The sequence below is a fragment of the Elephas maximus genome, chromosome 4, assembly GCF_024166365.1.
Source record: "Elephas maximus indicus isolate mEleMax1 chromosome 4, mEleMax1 primary haplotype, whole genome shotgun sequence".
NCBI classification, from domain to species: domain Eukaryota; kingdom Metazoa; phylum Chordata; class Mammalia; order Proboscidea; family Elephantidae; genus Elephas; species Elephas maximus.
Genome location: NC_064822.1, coordinates 117,086,074 through 117,107,884, shown reverse-complemented (window position 1 = coordinate 117,107,884; position 21,811 = coordinate 117,086,074). Strand labels below are relative to the sequence as shown.

At 54.8% G+C, this 21,811-nt stretch overlaps 1 protein-coding gene across 1 annotated transcript in view; it reads right to left on the bottom strand.

Annotated features, from left to right (window-relative positions):
- LRP1 (LDL receptor related protein 1) overlaps nucleotides 1-21,811 on the bottom strand; it is an 83,964-nt gene that overhangs the window by 32,027 nt on the left and 30,126 nt on the right. The window contains exons 12-34 of the mRNA XM_049883636.1: nucleotides 21,482-21,662; nucleotides 20,353-20,575; nucleotides 18,644-18,845; nucleotides 18,157-18,282; nucleotides 15,656-15,796; nucleotides 15,414-15,539; nucleotides 14,676-14,792; nucleotides 14,091-14,171; nucleotides 12,313-12,480; nucleotides 8,386-8,568; nucleotides 7,762-7,962; nucleotides 6,253-6,498; nucleotides 5,853-6,050; nucleotides 4,301-4,505; nucleotides 3,960-4,124; nucleotides 2,931-3,175; nucleotides 2,550-2,681; nucleotides 2,023-2,250; nucleotides 1,566-1,740; nucleotides 1,389-1,483; nucleotides 998-1,147; nucleotides 657-797; nucleotides 151-285 (exon numbers count right to left, since the gene is read on the bottom strand). Of these exons, the coding sequence (XP_049739593.1) occupies nucleotides 151-285; nucleotides 657-797; nucleotides 998-1,147; nucleotides 1,389-1,483; nucleotides 1,566-1,740; nucleotides 2,023-2,250; nucleotides 2,550-2,681; nucleotides 2,931-3,175; nucleotides 3,960-4,124; nucleotides 4,301-4,505; nucleotides 5,853-6,050; nucleotides 6,253-6,498; nucleotides 7,762-7,962; nucleotides 8,386-8,568; nucleotides 12,313-12,480; nucleotides 14,091-14,171; nucleotides 14,676-14,792; nucleotides 15,414-15,539; nucleotides 15,656-15,796; nucleotides 18,157-18,282; nucleotides 18,644-18,845; nucleotides 20,353-20,575; nucleotides 21,482-21,662 (3,864 nt within the window). The remainder of the gene's footprint in view (nucleotides 1-150; nucleotides 286-656; nucleotides 798-997; nucleotides 1,148-1,388; nucleotides 1,484-1,565; nucleotides 1,741-2,022; nucleotides 2,251-2,549; nucleotides 2,682-2,930; nucleotides 3,176-3,959; nucleotides 4,125-4,300; nucleotides 4,506-5,852; nucleotides 6,051-6,252; nucleotides 6,499-7,761; nucleotides 7,963-8,385; nucleotides 8,569-12,312; nucleotides 12,481-14,090; nucleotides 14,172-14,675; nucleotides 14,793-15,413; nucleotides 15,540-15,655; nucleotides 15,797-18,156; nucleotides 18,283-18,643; nucleotides 18,846-20,352; nucleotides 20,576-21,481; nucleotides 21,663-21,811) is intronic.

Here is a 21,811-nt window from a genome sequence, read left to right as displayed (position 1 = left end):
TGATCCAGTTTCTCCTACATATTGGCCCATCTTCAGGTTAAGGCTACAGAGCCCGAGTGCAGGGACAGGGACTTCTGTCCCTGGACTCCCCCACAGCACCCAACACAGTGGAGGCTTCCTAAAGGGTGGGGTTGGGGGGCAGGCACTGACCCTCGCAGGCCTGCTGTCCACTGCGGAGGCTGTAGCCGGCTGTGCACATGCAGGACCGGGTTGTCTCCGACGTGGGCAGGCAGAGCTGGGAGCAGTCTCCATTGTTGATGCTGCAGGGGTTGGTGCCCTCATGGTCTGGGGTGGGAAGGGAAGCAGAGAGATGGGGTCAGGTGACCCTCCTCCGGTTCTGATCATCAGGACCTGCCTTTGGGCCTGATGTTGCTTAGGGGAAGGATGGTCATCATATTTACCCTGGACCTTGGGGGTTCACCATCCAACCAATTCCCAGGGCTTCTGCCTCCCAGCTCCCTGGCTCCTGTGACCAGGGCTGCCACAACTATGTATGACAACTTTGTGAGAATTAGTGAAAGGAGCCCCTTTGGGTGGATGAGTTGGGAAGAGGTGAGTGAAGCCCAGTGCAGACTCTGTCCCCTGCTCGCTCCCTTCCCTCCTGTGGCCCTGTGGCCCGCCCCTGGGGGCATGCCCCTCTGAGCCCTGCTTCTCACCCAGCTGGGTGCTCTCATCGTAGACCTTCATGTGCATCACCAGGGTGGTGCTGTTCCGCAGGACCACGGACCCTGAGCCATCAGCCTTGTTGCACGTGCCCATCTTCTCCGACACCTGATCTGCCCACCACAGCTTGTCCCCTGGGACGGCAGGAGGGCATGAGACCCTTGGGAAGCCCCACCACACCCCGTTCTCCTGAAGGACCTGTGGACCTTAATCAGCAGGCCAGTGCCCACCACCCCCCCTCTCCAGGCCACCCCCAGATCAGCTGCCGTCTCCCCAGTCAGTCTGGCCTGGCCTGCTCAGCTCCTGGTCCCTGCCCCTGTCCAGCGGCCCTCACCCATGATGGCCAGGGCGGTGGCCTTGCCCAGCTGGCTCCGCATGGCTTCAATGACCTCTAGCCCGCTACCGTCCAGGTTGCAGCGGTTGATGGTGTGGTTCCTGGAGCTGATCCAGTAGAGCTTGCTTTCAGGGAAGTCGATTGCCAGGCCTGGAAGAGGGGGATGTCACTGCCAGGGGCCTGGCACCAGGGCTGGGGGCATGGAAGCCTGACCAGCTGTGCCAACAGGAATGGAAGTGAGAGGGGTACAGTTTCAGGGGAAGGTGTTCAGGAAACAAGCACTAGGCTGGGAGTTCAGGGGGGCAACAAGGGCAACAGGGCACCCCATCAACATCTCAGGGCCCAGGAATTATGGCAGGGCTGTAGGGCAGGCAGGAGGGCAAGCTCGTACCCACAGGGCCCTTCTGGCCACTGAAGAGCAGGGTGCGGTTGCTGCCGTCCATGTTGGCCATGCTGATGTTGTCACCATCTGTCCAGTAGAGTTTCCTGGGGAAGTGGAAGGGGGTGTCAGAGTCCTCTTCTCCCCAGGCCCACACCCATGCTCTCCTGCCCTGAGCCCTGGACTGACCCACGCAGGGGGTGGACAACCAGGCTGTGGGGCTGCTCCAGGCCCTGGACCACAGCATTCTTGAAGGAGCCATCCAGACGGGCCACATTGATCTGCTTCTTGTTGGTGTCATAGCTCGTCCAGAAGAGGTTTCGGGACACCCAGTCCACAGCCAGCCCATGGGCATTTGGCAAGTCTGGGGCACAAGAGGGAGTCAGGTGGTTGGGTGCTGGCAGGGCTGTCAGGCACTTAGAGGCTGGGGGCCTGGGGGTGGGGAGCCAGGCCTAGTTTGTGGGGGGAATAAGGATCAGGAGTCAAGTCCAGGTAGGGGAGCCTGAAGGGAAGTTCTGTGAGGATAAAGGATTTGGGGGACCCTAGGAGGAGAGCCCTGAGAGGGTAAAAGCTTTAGGGAAGGAGTATTAGGACTGAGAGACCAGGGTTTGGAGCAAGGGCTGGGTGGGGTCCAGCCAGGCCAGACCTGCAGATACGACTGTCTCCACGCCGGTGCCATTGATGAAGGCCCTCTTGATGGCCTGTGTACGCACGTCAGACCAGTACACACGCTGCTCGCGGGCATCGTAGTCCAGCACAGTGACATTATCAATGTCAGGCACCGTGAAGGAGATGATGTAGTTATAGTAGGGGGCATCCAGGTCCACACCCCGGATCTCCATCTGACGCGCGTATAGCAGGAACTTCTTAAACTCTGTGGGGCATAGGGCAGGTCATTGGGGGCAGTCTCCCACCTCCATGCTTCCACCCACCCAGATTGCGGCCCCTCCTCCTGGTTCTGTTTGTCACTGGTCCCTGGCCATCAGAAAGTCCCCACCTTGGGTGTGACCTCCCTGCCAAAGTACCAGCCACTTTTTAACTACAGTAGCTGGTTCTAGAACCTCTCCTATCTGCACCCTCCCTACCTTCACTTACAACTGGGAGCCTGGGTGCTTCAGACCATCCCCTCCAGCCTCAGTTTCCCACTGGCTCCTGAGGAAGGGGCCTCCCTACCATAGCAGGTGGTGGTGTCCTTGTGGAGCTTCATGAGGTGGGGGCAGGCGCAGGAGACAGTCCGGTTGTAGTTGATGAGACACAGGTGGGAGCAGGGGCCCCGGCCTCCATTGGCCTCACATGGATTGGGAGCTGGGAGTCAGGAAGGGGGCAGAGAAGCAAGAACATCCTGTGACTTCTTAGTTGCTACCTGGCCTTTCTCACCTGGACCATCGCCTCCTCCTCCACCTGCCCCCTCCCTAGCCCAGGCGGTTGGGTGCTGGCAGGGCTGCCAGACCCCCCTCTGTCAACAGGCTGGCCCACTCTGCTAGCCCAGCACAGGCCTCTCCTATTCTAGGCACTCCACCTCTCTTAAAGGCTACTCGGCCCCAGGCCCCTTACCCATGGGCTGCCGGGAGGGGTGGTACACCTGCAGGTCGAAGGGCTGGGTGTTGGTCCTCTGTACCACGGTGACATTGTGGCCGGTCCACTTGTTGGCCTTGGCTAGCGTGTTTGTCCGCCAGTCTGTCCAGTATACCTCCCCCCCGTACAGTGTCACTGCGAACGGGTGCGACAGAAACTCGTGTCCCCGAAGCACCTCCATGTGGCCGGAGCCATCGTAGCGGGCGGAGTAAATGGCATCTGACCTGAGAGCGTGGTTGGGCAGAGTGAGGGCACCGCCTCGGCTCCAACCCTCGCAGCACTCTGCCCACAGCGCTCCTAACCTCAGCACACTCATGCCTTCCCTCCTCCCCAGCCCTGCAGGCCAGAGGACAGAGGACCTGTCCTGTCTTTTATCTCTCCTCTCCCCAGGACTGCAGTTAGCACATGCAGGCCCTGGGGGAGAATAAGAAAAAAGCACCCCTCTAGGTAGACCAATTAGAGAAAGCTTCCCCTCCTCTGGGCAGACACAACCTCCCGTGAGAGGGCAGAGATTTTTGAGTGGAGGGGAGGTTGTACTGCAGCGCTTGCCCAGCGCTCACCCAGGCGTGCTGTGCAGGCTACAGCTTGGATGACCACAGGTGACAGCCCTGCTTCCGCCTGCTTCCACCCCACCCCTGGCCCAGCCCTCAGCCAGGCATGCTCTGCAGCCTACAGCTTGGATGACCACAGGTGACAGCCCTGCTTCCGCCCGCTTCCACCCCACCCCTGGCCCAGCCCTCAGCCAGGCATGCTCTGCAGCCTACAGCTTGGATGACCACAGGTGACAGCCCTGCTTCTGCCTGCTTCCACCCCACCTCTTCCCTCCGCCCAGGCTCTCCCCTTACCTGTCCTCCTCCCACTGCCGCCCCATTTCTGGCTCCACGTACCCTGAGCCTTCTTGCCACCCTCCCCACTGCCAGGTCCTGGGACCTCCTCCCACAGTGTCCCTGGGGGGAGGACAGGGGTGGAGCCTTGGCCAGAAGTGCCACGGCATGGTGAGGCGCTGACCTGGCGTCAATCCAGAGGATGCGCTTCTCCAGGTAGTCCACGGTGAGCCCGTTGGGCCAGCCCCCCGAACCTGTCTCCCGGTGGATGGTGCGGCGCCCGGCCCCGCTCATGGAGGCAGCCTCAATACGGGGCAGGCTGGCATCCCAGTCTGTCCAAAACAGGATCCTGGGGAGCAGGGGGGGAGTCAGGAGTCGGGGACCTTGCGAAGGGGCTGGGGTAGGATCCCAGGTAAAGGGCGGGAGGCGGGTGGATGGCACTGAGGAGGCAGATGGCCCTGGCCTGGAGGAATGGGGCTTCTGGGAACACCATGGGGCCAGGACAGGGCTGGGCATGGTCCTCACCCATCCCGGGGATCCAGTGCGATTGCCCTTGGGTGCTCAATGTCACCAGCCAGCAGGGTGGTCCGAAGGGTTCCATCCAGCTTGGCCACTTCAATCTGGTCCAGGTTACTCTCTACCCAGTAGATGTTGCCTGCAATCCAGTCTACAGCCAGGCCCTCAGGTGTGGCCAGGCCATACTGAATCACCACCTCAAAACTGGTCAGGGCTAGAAGAGAGAGGATTGTGGGAGGTAAGAGAGCCCTGGGGTGAGGTGGAGTGGATGTGACTTACCTTAGGAGCCCTTGATGACCCACCCTCAACCCTGACACTCCTGCCAATACCTCTGATGTGTCCCAGATTCAAAAGTGGGGGTTCCCAGACCCGCCACTGTCCTAACCAGTCCCCCCCCACACCCCCCATCCAGAGGCCAAGGAGGAAAGGGGAAGCCTGGCTAGCAGGGCTGGGCTGCTCCGCCTGGAGGAGGGGCACAGAGGGGCAGCTGCCTTCTGCTGCCAAATCTCTGAAGGGCTAATGCATGGTGAGAAGAGGTCAGAGCAAAGGTTGGAGGCTTTGGGAGACAGATCTGGACTCACTATAAGGACAGAACTTTCTAGAAGTCATTCCACGAGTGTCTTGGAGATTTTCCTATGTTAACACATATATTTCCCTCATTATTTAAACAACCGTTGCATAGTATGAACTATGCACAATATGTTGCCTAGTATATTCATTTCCTTGTTAACAGACATTTGAGATGGTTCCAGGTTTTCCCTACTAACACAATACAAACTCCTCCAGTAAAATGTGTCTCTGCTCAGATGTTACCTCCTCAGGGGCCTTTCCTGGCTACCGGATTTAAAAATGTCACCCCATTCTCTCTACCCACCCCTGGTTCTTTCCTTTTTCCTTAGTACTGAGCTTTTATTTATTTTACTTTATTATTTAACTCTCCATTCCTCCCTCCCCATGGCCCTTGGTAACCACTAGTCTGTTCTTGTCTCCATGGCTTTGAGTATTGTCTCCTTTCTTTTTATCCATTGCACTTATCTCCTTCTGTCATATTTCATGTTTTATTTATTTCTTTTGTTATCTGACGTCTCCACTGGAATGTAAGCTCCACAAAAGCAGGCATTTAAGCCTATTTTGATCATTGTTGTCTCCTAGTGCCCAGTGCATACAGCAGGTGCTCAAAAATACATGCTGACTGAATGAATGATGTCTGTGATGGGTCAGGCTGGCTTGGGACAGAAGACAGGGTTCAGATACCCCACCCCCTAAATGGCTGTTTCCTTTCAAGCCTGCAATTCTAGAGTTTGGGAAGCCGAGTTCCCGGCCGTTCCGAGGAAAGGCTGATCATTTTGTTAATTATTGGGCTGGCAGCTCTGCTGACGATAATTACGGGGCGTCAGGCATCGAGACCCACAGCAAAATCTAACCCAATTAACAGGAGGTAGGGGTAGGGGAGCCAGGGGCCTCAGTTTGGGGGCTGCCTGGACTTGGGCCTGTGGCTGAGTGTCCAAGCGCCCTGTCTGTGTGCACCCAGCCCTGGCAACGTCCCAGGCAGGGCAGTCACCTCCGTTGTCCAGCAGCTTCCCACGATAGATCTTGTCCTCCACGACATCAGTCCAGTAGAGGGCGCTCTGGCTGAGGTGGAAATCCAGGGCGATGGTGTTGCGCAGCCCGGGGACCAGGACGCTGTAGTCGCCTTTGTGAAGATCAATGCGCCGGATCTCATGGCGGTTGGAGAAGATGATGAATGGCTTGAAGGGGTCTAGGGGTGGGGACAGGACAGGGGTCACTGAGGGACTTGCTGTCTCCCTGCCACCCTGTCCACACGCAGGCCGGGTCTTGCAGGCCCAGGCATTGGGTGCTGGGGTGGAAAACTCCGCCTGTGGCATTCACTGCCCAAGCCCAGCCCACAGCAGCCCAGGAGCTTGCCCTGGCCTGCCTGGCCACCCTCACTTGTGTCTCACCCAGGCTGCGGCAGCTCTCGCCGTCAGGCTCCAGGACCCAACCCTCGTAGCAGGAGCACTTGACACTGAACTTGTTCTGGTCGCACTTCTGGCTGCACTTGAGGTGCTTGGCACAGTAGCTCTGGATCTGGCAGGTGTGGTTGTCAGGCCCCAGTTCCATACCCAGAGGGCATGAACAAACAATGCCCTCACCAGGTGCCACCGAGCAGTTGTGGCTGCAGCCGCCATTATTCAGCGAGCACTGGTCTGGGGGTGGGCAAGGGGCAGGCCTGGGGTTAGGATCCAGGAGGCAGCAGGACCAGGGCCCAGATGGGCCCCAGGGTTAGGAAGGTGAGACGGAACCCTGGCGCCCTGCCCTCAGCCTCTTTGTCTCCATTCTTTGCCAAGCCTCTGCCCCTACCCTCCCCAGGCTCCCTCAAGCCCAGGATTGGGACCCTAGCACCCGCCACCTGGGACTACCCATCCCCTTCTCCAAAGAACCCCCTATATCAAAGCTGCATCTCTCCGTGGTCTCTATTTCCCTGCTCCTGCTCTGGCCCATTGTTAAGGCCCAGCTCTTTGCCTCTTCTCTGGACGTGTAGTATCCTTGGGTCCAGTTCCCTTTCCTGGACCTCTCCTGACGTGGGTGTGAGCCAGGGTGGGGCTGGGGTAGGGAATGTCCCTTCCCCGAGTCCTCTGACACACCCTGGAATCTGCCAGCCTGAGGAGCTGGCAGTTCTGACTGATGACCTGTCAGCATTTCTCCCAGGCCAGTCCTAGCATGCCTATCTCCTCCTCTCCTTCAAAGGAACCCAATGCACTGCCTGGGCTCAGAGAACAGCAGGAGATAAGGCTGCTCTGCTCACCCAAGACACGACATGTGGTCCCCCCGGTCCCTGGTCCCATGTATCTTGTTCCTTTTGGTCTTGAATGTACACCCTACTCTCGCCACTTTCTCGACTTACTCTGCAAGTTTTACCCACCCTTGGGAACCCATTTAAATTCCTGCCTCCTCTGGGAAGACTGCCCTGACTACATCAACACTCAGCCCTGATGCCTCCATCCCACAAGCCGACTCTTTGCTGTGCTGTGGTGATGTAGTGTAAGTCGGGGTGAGGGGTCTGTGCCTGGAGGGTTGGGTTGCAGTGCACTGTCTACATTGTGTTTTATAAGCTGTGTGACTTTGCACTGCACAAGTTATTTAATCTCTCTGTGCCTCAGTCTTCTCGTTTGTAAGATAGAGATGACAACAGGACCTGCCTCAGGGCTGTTGTCTGGATAAAATGTTATTGTAGTGTGAAGCCCTTAGCATGGTGTCTTGATGAGGTGAACTCTGTATCCACACTGGCTGTTGGTCACTGTTCTGGGTACTGCTTGTCAGGCAGCCAGAACTGCTCTCTCCTAGAGTCAGAACAGAGCTTGCTCTGTCCCACCTGCCCTGGCCCTAGCCCAGACTCCTTACCCAGCAGCCTCCCCACTCCGTCCCCCGGGGCCAGGCCCTCACTGCCCCCGTGCAGGCCTGGGCCTTACCGCAGAGCTCGCCCTCGTCCGAGCTGTCTCCACAGTCGTCATTGCCATCACACAGCTTGTCGGGGGGCAGGCAGACCGAGGTATTGTTGGCACAGGGGTGCGAGGGTGGCCTGCAGGCCAAGGACTCACAGTTCTCCTCATCCGAGTTATCTTCACAATCGCTGTCGCCATCACACACCCACGCTTTGCTGATGCACCGAGCTGAAGGATGGGTATAGTATGAGAGGCCAGGCCTGGGCAGTGAGGCTCTCCATGCCTTTCTTCGCAGACCTGGCAGGCTTCTCTAGTCGGGTCATAACTGCAATGCCTTGGGGTCCACTAGGAACCTTGAGGCTTTTTCTGTCAAATTCACATAGGTAACAAAGGTGGCAGGAGTCTGCAGGAGGTGCTGAAGCTCAGCTCTGATGAGGGTTTTGATTCCTAGGGTCTTTCAGGCAGGCCCTGACCCCTTCTCGGCTTCCCGCATGTATCATGGACACAGGATTTCTCTGCACTGCTGCTGGCTGCCTCATATAATGTTCCTACCTCACAGTGTCCTCCCCTTGCCACTCCTTTCTATTCTCAATATGGCCTCCTTCTACCCATGTTGCCCCACTCCAGGTTTCCTCCAATTCTCCTTTTTACCTGAGTCCTTGCAGCCAAACTTGACATTGGGGTCGCAGACATGGGTCACTCCCTCACAGCTCTTCTCATCACTGGAGTCCATGCAGTCAGTGTCCCCATCACAGCGCCACCGCAGGGGGATGCACAGCCCATCCAGGCGGCACTGGAACTCATCAGTGTGGCAGCCGCCAGGTGGCCTTGTGGCTGCACGGGGATGGGGAAGGGCATCAGGAGGGGGAGAAACTCCAGGTCAGCCCTTCCTGTCTCTGTTCCCCAGCCGCTCCTCCTGCTGTGCCCAGTCCAGGGCTCTGAGCTGAGGCAGCGATGGAAAGTTCTCTGAACCCTCCTGCTTACTCCTTGGAGGCGCTAAGTCAGTATTAGAGTCAGGAGATGTTACACCTTCAAGGACCCTGGAGATCATCCCATTTAGTCTCCGTGTTTTACAGACAAGATCTCGATTGGAAAAGTAATTTGCTAGGCCAGAGCTCAAATGCCCCCTTGCCTCCTTAGCTTAGCCCCTGTTTCATTCATTTACTCCACAAACACTTATTGAGGGCCTACTGTGTGCCAGGCACTATTCCAGGTGCCAGCAGTGAACCAGACAAAGCCCTTAAGTTGTTTCAAGTGGGGAAGGGAGACAATAAAGACATAAATCCAGAATGTAATTGTAGATCATGATAAATGCTATGGAGACCAAGCCGGGTAAAGGCTAGAGAGGGATGGGGGTGATACTTTCGGTAAGGAGGTTCAGAGAAGGCTCCGCTGGAGTTCATGGGGAGCATTTCAGGCAAGGGGAACAGTCAGTGCAAAGCCTCTGAGCTAGAGCTCTCCTGGGCACGTTTAAAAAATGCCCAGGAGAAACTAGCCTATCCCCTGAGATCAACTACTATCAAAATGGCAGAGCGGCACACCAAATAAAGGATTACCTGGAAGATCAGTGCACTACTTAAAAACCATCTGTATGAGACCAAAAGGTTAACAATTACTCTAAAGCAAAGAGATGAAGAGATAAGTGGGCAGGGAAACTAGAGTACTGCAAATGGAACAAATAGAACACAATTAAAGAGAATGGGGACACATCATGAAAAATGTAACTAACGTCACTGAACAATTTGTGCAGAAATTGTCAAATGGAAACCTAACTTGCTGTGTAAATTTTCACCAAAAAGTCAATAAAATATTATTTAAAAAACAAACAAACACAGAAAGATACCACTCACACACACTAGGATTAAAAAAAAAAAACAACCCAGGAGGCTGATGCACCTGGAGCAGAGTGAAAGAGGATGAGCATTAAAAGAGTAGATCAGAGAGGTAATGGGGCCAGACGAGGTTGGCCCTGCAGGCCACGGATGGGCTTTGGCATTTATTCCAAGCCCTGGTGGCACAATGGTTAAGCCTTCAGCTGCTAGCCAAAAGGTCAGTGGTTCGAACCCACCAGCCATTCCTTGGGAGAAAAGACCGGCCGTCTGTTCCTGTGAAGATTACAGCCTTGGAAACCCTATGGGGCAGTTTTACTCTATCATACAGTGTTGCTGTGAGTTGGAACTGACTCGGAAGCACACAACGACATGTGGGGGAGGCACTGAAGGGTTGAGGGTAGGGTGGAGCATGGTCCGACATACGTTCTGGAAGGACCACACTAGCTGCTGCACTGCCACCTGGCTCAGGAGGCCGGGTGAGGAGCAGGAGCTCTACCCGGAAGGCACAGACCGAGAAGGAAGCCCATTCTCCCTGCCAGGAGCCTGTTCTATGCCCTCATCTGGTGCCTACAGTTCAGCAGCAGCTTCCAAGCTGACTTTCCTCCCTCTGGGCTCCTGGCACTACTTCCTTCCAGGGTTGTCATCCTAAAACATCTTCTACTTCTATCACTTTCCAGCTTCTAAATTCTATACAGGTCCCCAGTGCCTCTGATATTAAGCTTCTGCCTGACTTTTTCACCTGTGTCGTGAGCACCCTCTTCCTGGACAGCCTCACCGCCCACTGTCCCTGCAGTAGCCTGCCCCACCGGACCCTACTGGCACTCTGCAGGCATGCTCGGGCCCACCCTCAAAGCATTTACTGGTCGGTTCTCCAGGCCACCCCATCTGTCCTCCAAAAACCCTCCCTCTTGTCCATTTACCCAGTCTAATCCCTTATCAGGGCCCATTTCAAATCCCATCTCTCTCCGAATGGTCTCAGAACATTCTCACTCATGACCATAGGTAGTACTGGCTCCCTGCTCCCTCTGCCAGGCCTCTCACTTATCTCATCTTGCCTCACGGAGGAGAAAGCCAAGGCTTGGAGGAAGTGACTTGCCCAGGTCTGCCCAGCATGTAAGGGGAGGGGCAGGAAGTTCTTCCCACCATACTGCATGACACCGCTTGCTGTTTCCTGAGCATCCTATCACCTCCACATCCTCCTTTGAGGGCTGGGCTCAGGGTGGGTGCTCAGTGCTATTCAGCAGTCCCCCCACACAGTGCACCTTAATTCTATAAGGCAGGAGGGTATGCCACAGGCTGGGCGAGCCATGCAGAAAGATTTTGGCCTGCAGTGTTTTTATAATTTTTAAAATCAAGTGGCAGTGTTTAAAAATTGATAGATTTTACATAATAATCTGCACTCCTGGCTTCTCTTTAAGCCAGGTCACCCCTGGGTCTGCATCCCTCCTTGGTGACAATCGGCCAGATCTGAGAAACCGGCATCGCCTTGACAGGGCCTGTGCTCCTGAGTGACTCAGCCCCCACCAGCCCCCGGGCTGGTTCTCAAGGCCTCAGCACTGGGGAGCCTCACAGAGTGAGCCTCTTTTTCCTTCAGGGTGTGATCATATATATTCTTAGTTTCCTGCTGCCAAGATCACACTGAGGCCCAAGAGACAGAAAGGGCCACATAAACCAGAGACTCCATCAGCCTAAGACCAGAAGAACTAGATGGTGCCCGGCTACCACCGGCCACTGCCCTGACAGGGAACACAACGGAGAATCCCTGATGGGCCAGGAGGTCAGTGGGATGCAGATCTTAAATGGTCTGACTGCGACTGGAGGAACCCCGACAGTCATGGTCCCCAGGCCCTTTGATAGCCCAAGATTGGAACCATTTCTGAAACCAACTCTACAGACAGGGATTGGCCTGGACTATAAGATAGACAATGATGCTGGTGAGGAGTGAACTTCGTGGCTCAAGTAGACACATGGGGCTATGTGAGCGACTCCTGGATGGTGGCGAGATGAGAAGGAAGAGGGGTACAGGAGCTGGTCGAACGGACATGGGGAATACAATGTGGAGAGGAGAAACGTGCGGTCTCATTAAGGGACGGGCAGCTGGGAGTGCACAGCAGGGTGTGTTTGGCTTTTTGTATGAGCGACTGACTTGGTTTGTAAACTCTCACCTGAAGCACAATAATAAAAAAAAAAAAAAGATCACACTGAGCATCATGCTCAGAGCCGGGGGGTGGTGGGTGACCAGCAGCCCATCACCAGTCAAATGGGGAATGGAAGGCCACGTGGTGGTGGCTCAGCCTGGACTCTGCTCACGAGCACCCAGCCCTGTTAGCAACCTGTTGTCAAGCTACTAGTTACCAAACGCAGGCCCTGCGCTAAATGCTCTTCATGCATGATCTCACTGAACCCACACATCAGTGCTGTGAGGTAGGTGCTGTTATTGTCCCCACTTTGCAGATGAAACTCACAGAGGCTCTGGGAGATGAGGGAATTTGCTCAAGGCCACCCAGATAATAAGTTGCAGAGCTGGAGCTCAAACCCAAGGCCACTCAACTGCAAAGCCTGCAATCTTAATAGTGTGTGGCAGTGATTGGTTGATAATCTCCCTCTCCTCCCACAGGGCTGCGAACTCCCAAAGGATAAGAGCCTAGGCTAAGTTATCTCTGGTTCCCAGATGGTGGCTGACACACAGTGGGGCGGGTGGATGGAGAGAGGGGCCAAGGGACCTGCCCCTGGCCCAAGCACCCACCCTGGTTGGTGCAGTTGGCATGTGTCTCATCACTGTAGTCCCCGCAGTCGTTGTCCCCGTCGCAGGTCCAGTGCTCCGGGATGCAGCGCCCACTGTTGCACTTGAACTGGGTGCTCGAGCAGGAGTGGCTGCAACCGGCCTCGTCACTGTTGTCCCCACAGTCATTGTCTGGAAGGCAGGGAGAAGCGGAGAGGCAGGGAGGGGCTCAGAAGAACAGCTTTCTCTGCGACCCCAGCTTGGGGGCCCCACTCCCGACTCCCCATTCCCACCCCAGCCCCCCACTGAGAAAATAACAAACAGAGAAGACACAGAAACTGCATAGACTGCAACATGCACCATGGCCCATGGGGTGGGTGAGCAGGTTCCAGGGGTCCCTTTCTGAAGTCTCCAAAGGTGGCGGGGGGTGGGGGGTGGGTGACAGGAAATGTTCCTTTCTCCCTTGGGGCAGGGTGTGGAAGCAGGGGTTAGCTGGCTTCTGGGGAAATGAATGGATCGGCCTCCCTGGTTTGGGAGGGAGGGAAAGATGTGGGGGAGCAGAGGACAGGCCTCTCCTCCATTAAGCGGGGAGGGCTTAATTGAGGTCACCCCCAGCTGGGGCACTGCTGGGATACCTGCTCCCAGTGCTGGCTCACAACGGGCCCTGCCTGCAGCTAGGAAAGGTTGGGGCCACTTTGGACTGACCGTGTCTGAGGCTGACTGCTTTCTAGACCTCGGGGGGAGGGGGCTAGTGGATCTCCCCCAAGTACAGGACACCTGCTAAGGCCGCGGTTTGGCTTTTCCCCCTGGGTGCGTTCCTCCTTTCCTCCAGTTGGGTTTGCTTCTCTCTGTAACTCTCTCTTCCTCCTGATGTCTTGGTCTTCTTGTCCCTACCTCTCTGCCATCTTTCCTGAGTGGTTTCCTCTGCCCTCTCTCCCTCCCACTGTTTCCTTTCTCCCTGTTTTCTCCTCCTCTCCCTCTTCTCTCTTCACATCCTAGGAGCTCTCAGGGAGGGGCTGCCTGGGGCCCTGGAAGGCGGCGAGGCCAGGCTGGGCTCTGGGGTGATGGTGCATGTGCTTCTATGCACTGACCGGCAGGCTCAGGACAGGTCTTTTCGTCAGAGCCGTCCCCACAATCCTTCTCTGAAACACAGAAACCGCCAGGGCAACCATTGGCACACAGACAAGGCAAAGATGCAGGGCAAAGTGGTGCTGACCCAGGACATCCTCTCACCCTCCAGCCATGGCTGGGGCTGCTGCCATGCCACATCACAATACAACACCAGACACAACCCAAGACAGCACACAATGACCAACGACCCACTGGCCCATATGTTTGCACACTCAGCGGCTCCCCGCTTGGGGCCAACGTCACCTGGTCCCTGGCCGATGGCCAGGTGGGCTCCTGTGTGTGGAGCCCGGAGCCTGGAGGGTGCACCAAGGATTCTAGGAGATGGGGGCTTGTGGGGAAAAGGGGGTGGGGAATTGGGCTCTCCCTGCTCTGCCCCTCAGGCCCTTCTCGATCATGTCTCCCAGCCCCCTAGTCCCTGACAGAGGACAGCCCTTCTGGCTCTGCTGGGGGTAGGAATGGCACTGACTTGAGATGGGCAGGGTCTCCCCTCAGTCCATCTTGGCTCTCCCATGGCCTTTCTGGCTCCTCCTCATTTTTCCTAGGCAATCCACAGGCCTTCACTGTACTGGGGGAGGCCCAGCTAGACTCTAAAACACTCTCCCACCCAGGGCCTAGGTGCAGCTTCTAGTTGTCCTCAGATTCGGGGTAGGTGGAGGCAGGCAAGCTCTTACCATTGTCACATCGCCAGTTGATGTTGATACATCTGCCATTGTTGCAGGTAAACTGAGTCAGGGGGAAGCAGGTGGGATAGGCTGTCAGGGAAAAAGAGGAGCCGAGTGGGGGAAGGGTGTGAGGGACACAGCTCTCTTCTTGTGTTCTCAGATCCTGGCTGTCAAGACCACACTAAGCATCAAGGAGCTGGGTGGGGAGGAGGTTGGTAACCAGTAGCCCATCACCAGTCAGATGGGGAATGGAAGGCCACATGGTGGTGGCTCAGCCTGGACTCTGCTCACGAGCGCCCAGCCCTGTTAGCATCCTGTTGTCAAGCTACTAGTTACCAAACACAGGCCCTGCGCTAAATGCTTTTCATGCATGATCTCACTGAACCCACACATCAATGCTGTGAGGTAGGTGCTGTTATCATCCCCATTTTGCAGATAAAATGCAAAGAGGCTCCGGGAAAAGAAGGAACTTACTCAAGGCGACCCAGATAATAAGTTAGCAGGGTCTTTCCAGCTCCCCTCCAGCCGCAGAGCATGCTCTCATGGATTCCCCCTCCCCATTGCCAGCCCGGCCTTCCTGCTGTCCCCTCTTACCACATGAGGCTGACTCATCGGAGCGGTCCCCGCAGTCATCATCCAGGTCACATGTCCAAGAGATGGGGATGCAGCGGCCGCTGGCACAGGAGAACTGGTTGGGTGGGCAGGTACGAGCTGGGAGACAGGGGTGGTGTGAGTCTCTGAGTCTCACAATCCTGTCCCCCTCTCTTCCTTTCCTGTCTTATTCTTCTATGCCTATCAGAAAGTTTTCCCAAGGGTCTCAAAACCATCAGCATGGCCTCACACTGGACGCTTTACCCCTTCTCTCTCATGGGTTCTCTGGACGCCTCCAAGGAGAAGATCTACCCTTCGTCACTCCTCATCTCCAACCTAGAGCTGTGATCCCATCGCATTTCAGGGCTCCCCAGCCAACACTGTGCTCGTTGGGGGAGGGGTGAAGTAGGCCTTCCCTTCCTGCTTAGGGCTCCTGCCCCCGCCCAGCTTGCCCCTTCCTTCCTCCTTCCCTCCCTCCCTCCTGCTCATCTTTCCTTCCTCCCTCTCTCTCTCTCACCCTCCCTCTCTCTCTCCCTTCCTTCCTCCCCTCCCCCAAGCTTGCTCTTTCCTTCCTTCCTCCCTTCCCGCCTCCCTCCTTCCTTCCTTCTCTCCCTCTCTTCTTCTTTTCTGGGATTCCCTGTCTTCTTCCTGTGTCCCTGTCTTCCTAGGCTTGGCTTCCCTACTTACCCCTGCCTCCCTGGCAGAGGAGTGCCCAGTGTTGTCCACCCCCTCCTCCCACACCTGAGCAAGTGGCATTGGACTCATCTTCACTGTTCCCACAGTCATTGTCTCCGTCACAAAGCCAGCGGTTGGGGATACACCGATTGTTCTCACATTTGAATCGGTCCGAAGGGCAGGTGTGCTGATCTGGGGAGGGGGCAGTTAAGGGTCAGCGAGAGGGTGGCCCCAGTTCTCTGCCCAGGAACAGGCACTCAAAAAGCAAAGCTGGGCAGAGGCCCAGCAGGGAGGAGTGGGTGACTCACGGCAGAGGGCTGGGGCCTCGTCACTGTTGTCCAGACAGTCATTGTCCCCATCACACTTCCAACGCTCCTGGATGCAGCGGCTGTTGGCACAGGCAAACTCTCCCGGCTGGCACTGGGGTGGGGGTACGTAGGATGGGTTTGCTGTGGGCACCACAGGGGTATGAGAAGGAAGTCAGACCAAGATCATGGGACAGGTATTCAGCCCCTATATTTTTGTCACTACCAAGCAGACCTTTTTCCCTGTCCCTCCCTGTCCCTTGGAAGACATCTCTGGGACCTCCAAAGCCCCACCCTGGTGCCTGGCCTCTTTTTTACACAAATGCATCAACTCCACCAGCAGGAGTGAAGACAGGCCCCAGGGCTACGAGGGCATCACTCATGACCTTACCACACCATCTGCCTGAGACCGTCAGCAGTAGAATCACTATGTCCTTAGTGTTCACCTTGGTGGACCCTACACCTCTGCACATCCTCTTTTAGCCCACCTCCCACCTCTCTAATCCCTGAACCTCCCCAGAGGTCCCATGAGTGGCTGTTTCTCTCCATAGTCCATGGACCACTGGGGTTGGTATGTGTCTTCCTGATTGTTCTCCCTCCCTACTTTCTAAAAAATCAATGTTGATGTTTCATGTTATCAGACTATATTGTTGTACGCCATCAAGTCAATTCCGACTCCCAGCAACCCTATAGGATGGTGTAGAATTGCACCATAGGGTTTCCAAGGCTGTAATCTTTACGGAAGCTGACTGCCACATCTTTCTCCCAAGAAGAGGTTGGTGGGTTTGAACCACTGACCTTTCACTTAGCAGCCAAGTACCTGACCATTGCACCACCAGGGCTCCTTCATCAGACCATACCAATCCCTATTCTACGGGCCCCTGGCCACTTCCCATTATTCCTTGAGGGTTTTTCACAACTGGCTTGGTGTCACTCTCCAAAATCATTCCCGGTTTAATTCTTGGTGATTTCAACAACCACGTAGATGATCCTTCCAATACCCTGGCCCCTCAGTTCCTTGCCCCTGCTCCCACCAATGCTCATGACTTCCACCTGACCTTGGTCACTTACTCCCATGGCCACATGCTAAGGCCCCACTGACCATTTTTCAATTCTGTGAATCTGTCCTAAGAAAACCACCCAGAATACGGGAAGGCATGAGAATGTGAGAAATAGCAGAGAGGGTGAGTAAGAGATGGGCTCTGGGTCAGACTTTCTGATTTTAAGTCCCTGTTCCAACTTTGGGCCTCAATTTCTAAATTTGGAAAATGGGGATAATAAAAATACTTCCCTACAGTGTTGTAAGGAGTAAATAAATTACTGCACTGGAAATGCTTCTAATGGTCCCTAGCACAGTTTGTGTTTGGTAAATGTGATTACACCAAAAAAGTGGAAACAAACATCCAGCAGTAGAGAAGCGGTAGAGAAAATTCTGGAACATTTACTACGCAAAATACATGTCAGTCATTAAAAATGCTGCTTATCTCCTATCTAGAGGGGAGATGGGAGGGTAGAGGGGGTTAGAAACTGGCAAAACGGTCACAAAAGGAAAGACTGGAAAGAGGGAGCGGGCTGACTCATTAGGGGGAGAGTAAAAGGGAGTATGTAGTAAGGTGTATATAAGTTTATATGTGAGAGACTGACTTGATTTGTAAACTGTCACTTAAAGCACAATAAAAATTATTTAAAAAAAAACGCTGCTTACATATTCATGACGTATCTTCAAGTGAAAAAAAGCAGGGAACAGAACAGTGTGTGCAGCTCAATCCCATTTATGCAAAATTAAATGCACAGAGAAGTGTTTGGCAGGATGCCCCCCAAAATGGTAACAGCATTTATCTATGGGTGGAAGGATTTGGGGTGATTTGTACTTTCTATTTTATATTTTTCATACTGTTCGCTTATTTATTTTTACAATACACACAACCCATTTTTATTAAAAAAAAAAAAAGGCTATAAATGGTGCTACAGTAACATGGAAAATGCTTGATGCATACGAGCTGAGAAAGAGAGAGCACGTTTATATACGGCATGATTGTAGCGCCGTAGAAAACAACATCACCTACCTAAGGAAAAAGTTGGCAGTTCAATTTACCACAGTACTAGCAATACAGTGGTGTTTGTGGTGGGATTTGAGTTTTTTTTCCCTCTTCTCTAACCTCCAATATTTTTGAACTATTGTTAAATCACTGTAATAATGGGAAACAACCTTAAAAGAAGTGAGGACTATTTTCTTCCATACATGGCTGTCCTGTCCCTCACTCAGCCTCTTGTAGTCTTCATGCCCTCACAAGCCACGCCCCTCCAGTCCCTAGTCCTCCTCAAAGGCCCTTAGAGGCCCCGAGCCTTCTCTCACTCCTGTCCCCCACTTTCCTCTTGCCCCACAGGGCCCATCTTCATGTCCTCAGTCTTAGACTGGGACCCTGGGACCTCCCCTGCCCTCCCTGTGGCCTCCTCCCGCTGGGCTCTGCTTCTTGCCTCACCCGCCCGGGTGGCCCTCATACCTAAGCAAGTGACACCGTCTGCGTCCAGCACCTGATCCTCAGCGCAGGCACACTGTCGGCTCCCAGGGGTGGCCAGGCACAGGCTGCTGCAGCCGCCATTGTTCACCCGGCATTTGTTGGTGCCCACTGCAGGGGAGGGGCCACAGAGAGGAGTAAGGGGAGGTGGGGAAGAAGGATCAGTTGTGCAGGGTCAGGAAAGGACAGAGAGGAGATGAGGGGACAGGAGAAGAAAAACATGAACATAAGACAGAAAGGGAGGAAATATAGAGAGGAAGAAGAGCATGTTAACAAAGAGGAGATGCAGACATGGGGTCCAAAGGGAGACAGGATTGGGCTGAGGGCCTCTCCTCTCCAGACCCACCAGTCAAAGGCCAGATCCCTGGGGAGCACCTTCACCCCTTGAGGAGCCCCAAGTCCAGACCTAGGCCCCCACCCCCATCTAGGCCCCACCCTGCTCCCAGCCCTAGCCCCAGCCCCAAGGGGATACCTTGCTGCTGTTGGGCATCATACATGCGGATCTCAAAGATGGGGGGCCGCTCGCTGCGCAGGAGGGTCACGGTCGGGGGCGAACCTCCTGTCCCCCGTTCCAAGCGGTAGACACTGCCACTCCGGTACTCGGTCCAGAAGAGGTAGTTGCCGTGGTGACACAGGCCAAAGGCATGGTTCAGTTCAGGACCTTCGTACACAATCTAGAAATGGAGGAGATGCTACCATGGAACTGGGGGACACACAGGTTGCCTGAGGTAAGCCTGGGGAGACTGCCTTTGTGTACATTTGTCTATGTCCCAGGTGTAGGTCTTGTTTCCCATTAGCCTGGAGTGCTGAGGGTCACAGCTTGGCACACAGCAAGCTACTCCCTGGGTGCCAAACTCTGAACTCAACCTGTGATGCAGCAAGGACACAGATTGTGTGGTTGCTCATTCAAATTCATTCACATCCCCCCAACACATAAACACACACACACTCATGCATGCACACTACTGAGCAGATGGCCAAAATTCATCCATTCATCTCTTCATCCAATAAATATTTACCAGAATCTATTAAGGGCCAGGAAGGTCCTTGTGTAGTGTGCACAGTCTGCACTTTGTGATCAACTGAAAGGTCGGCCAGTTTGAACCCGCCCAGCAGTGCCACAAAGAAAGGCCTGGCAATCTGATTCCATAAAGATCGTGGCCAAGAAAACCCTATGGCGCAGTTCTACTCTGTAATACCTGGGGTTGCCATGAGTCAGGAGCCGACTCGATGGCAGCTAACAACAATGATGTTAAGGGCCAGGAGTCCCTGGGTGGTGCAAATGGTTAACGTGTTTGGTTGCTAACCTAAAGGTTGGAGGTTTGAGTCCACTTGGAGGTGCTTTAGAAGAAAGGCCGTGTAATCTACTTCCTAAAAATTAGCCATTGGAAATCCTATGGAGCACAGTACTACTCTGACACACACAGGGTCACCATGAGTCAGAGCTGACTCAGCAGTAACTGGTTATTAAGGGTCAAGCTGAGGTCAGCACTAAAACGAAAAAGACAGTGTCCCTACCCTCAAGCTGCTCATTGTCTCATGAAGGGCACACACAGGTGACTCAGTATGGAAAAGGGGTTGGGAGACAACATGCTGCGGGGGCTTCCCAGGCAGAAGGCCCCGAGTGAAAAACGCAGGAGGGCAGATGCCTTCTGAGGGGTGGTGGGAATCACAAGCTGTCTGGTGTTGCATCTTCAAAGAGGCAGGGGGAGGGGAGAAATGAAACCATAGAAGGAGTCAAGGGACATATCATGAAGGTCCTTTATATCATGGAAGAGCTTGGTCCACATACCCTGACACGTGTGAGTCATAAAGCACGCAGCCACCCAAGGAATCAAACCTCCCTAGGCATCCCAGGTCTGTACAGAGGCAGGCAGTGCAGACCCATACCATAGTGTGCTGTGTATGTGTTCATACATGTGCAGGTGTGCACAGGATGTGTGTACACAGCTGTGCATATGGGCAGCCAAACCCACAGACAACATGCACAGACACAGATATGCACTGATAGAGGCAATCCTCACACGATAATACACACAAGATACAAAACCCATTTGTAGACATCCTCAGACACACAGGCCTGGTCCCACAGAGACACCCAGACATAGAGGTCATCCACACACAAACGAGGTCCGGCATTGCATACATGAGCCACCTGCACACAGGGGTGTGCCTGCCCACCTTCCGGTCTGTGCCATTGAGCAGTATGGTCTCAATGCGGTCATAGAAGGCATCCACCCAGTACAGGCGTCCAGCAGGGATGTCCAGGCTCAGCCCATTGGGCCACAGCACTGTCTTGGAGGTGACAAAGACGTCTCGGTGTGAGCCGTCCATCCAGGCCCTCTCCAGCCGCCCTCGCCGGCTGTCTTTGGGGTCTTCTTCCCAGTCTGTCCAGTACATCCACCTGTGGGAAGCAGATGATCAGCACCACATGGGCCCACCCTTATGATCCCCAACCATCACGCTGTCCCAAGTGCCCCTCCTCGCAAAGTCCTCCTGCCCTGCTCACCCCAGACCACACATTTCATTCATTTATCTCTCCATTCAACAAACAGTCATCAAGTGCCTACTGTGAGTCAGGCACCATCCTGGCACTTGGGGAGCCAGCAGAGACCAAGTCACCTAAGACCCTTGCTCTCTTGTGGAGCTCACAGCCCATGGGGAAGACAGGCAAGGAACAAGTCAATCAATAGGATTATGCCTGTGGGTGACAAAAGCCATGAAAGAAATGAAACAGGGTGATGTGATGGAGTGGGCCAGGCAGCAAGTGGGGAGACAGTTAGAAAGGGTGGTCAGGGAGGGCTTCCTTGAAGAGGTGGCATTTGAGGTGAAGTATGAAAGCTGAGAAGGAGCTAGACCTGCAAATACATGGGAGCTCAGGGTAGAGGAACTTCAAGTACAAATTCCTGAGGCAGGAAGAGCTGGGGTGCCTGTGTGAGGAACAGAGAGCAGGCCAGGGGTCACCACCTTTCAGTGTGGGAAGTGAGGTACAGATGGGATGAGACAAGTCACCAGGGGTAGATCCTGTAGGGCCCTGCAGGTCTAGTAAGGAGCGTGGGTCCCATTCCAAGGGCAAGGTGAGCCAGTGGAGTGCTCAGGTCTGGGAATGGCAGTTCAGAGCTCTACGTATTAGCTTAGCACATCACTCCATTCCTCAGAGGACAGGGTCACCTCCCCTTTTGGCCTCAACTCCTGCCTAAGTCTTCCTGCCCCCAATGTCCTACCCTGATTTCATTCTCTGTCTCATCCCCCAGTTCTCCGAGGCTTGCCAGTCCTCAACTCCTCTACCCTGAGGCCCTGAAGGACTCACCCATTGAGCGGATCTACCACAATGGCCCGGGGGTGCGTCATTTTGCCCTCAATCAAGGTCTTGCGGGTCTGAGCAGCTTTCTCGAGCCTGGCCACGCTGATGGTCTTCTTGGGCCCATCGTCCGTCCAGTACAGGTTGTCCCCCATCCAGTCCACGGCCACACCCTCCACATTGTGGATGCCTGGAGGGTGCAGGGGACAATGATGGAGATGGGCTAGGCTGGGGGCAGGGAGCCTCTTGTGCCCTGGGCAGGCGGGTGGGGATGGGGATGGTGGTTGAAGGAAGGAATGAGGAAGACCATTTGTGTTGCCACATCTGTGTTGAGGCATA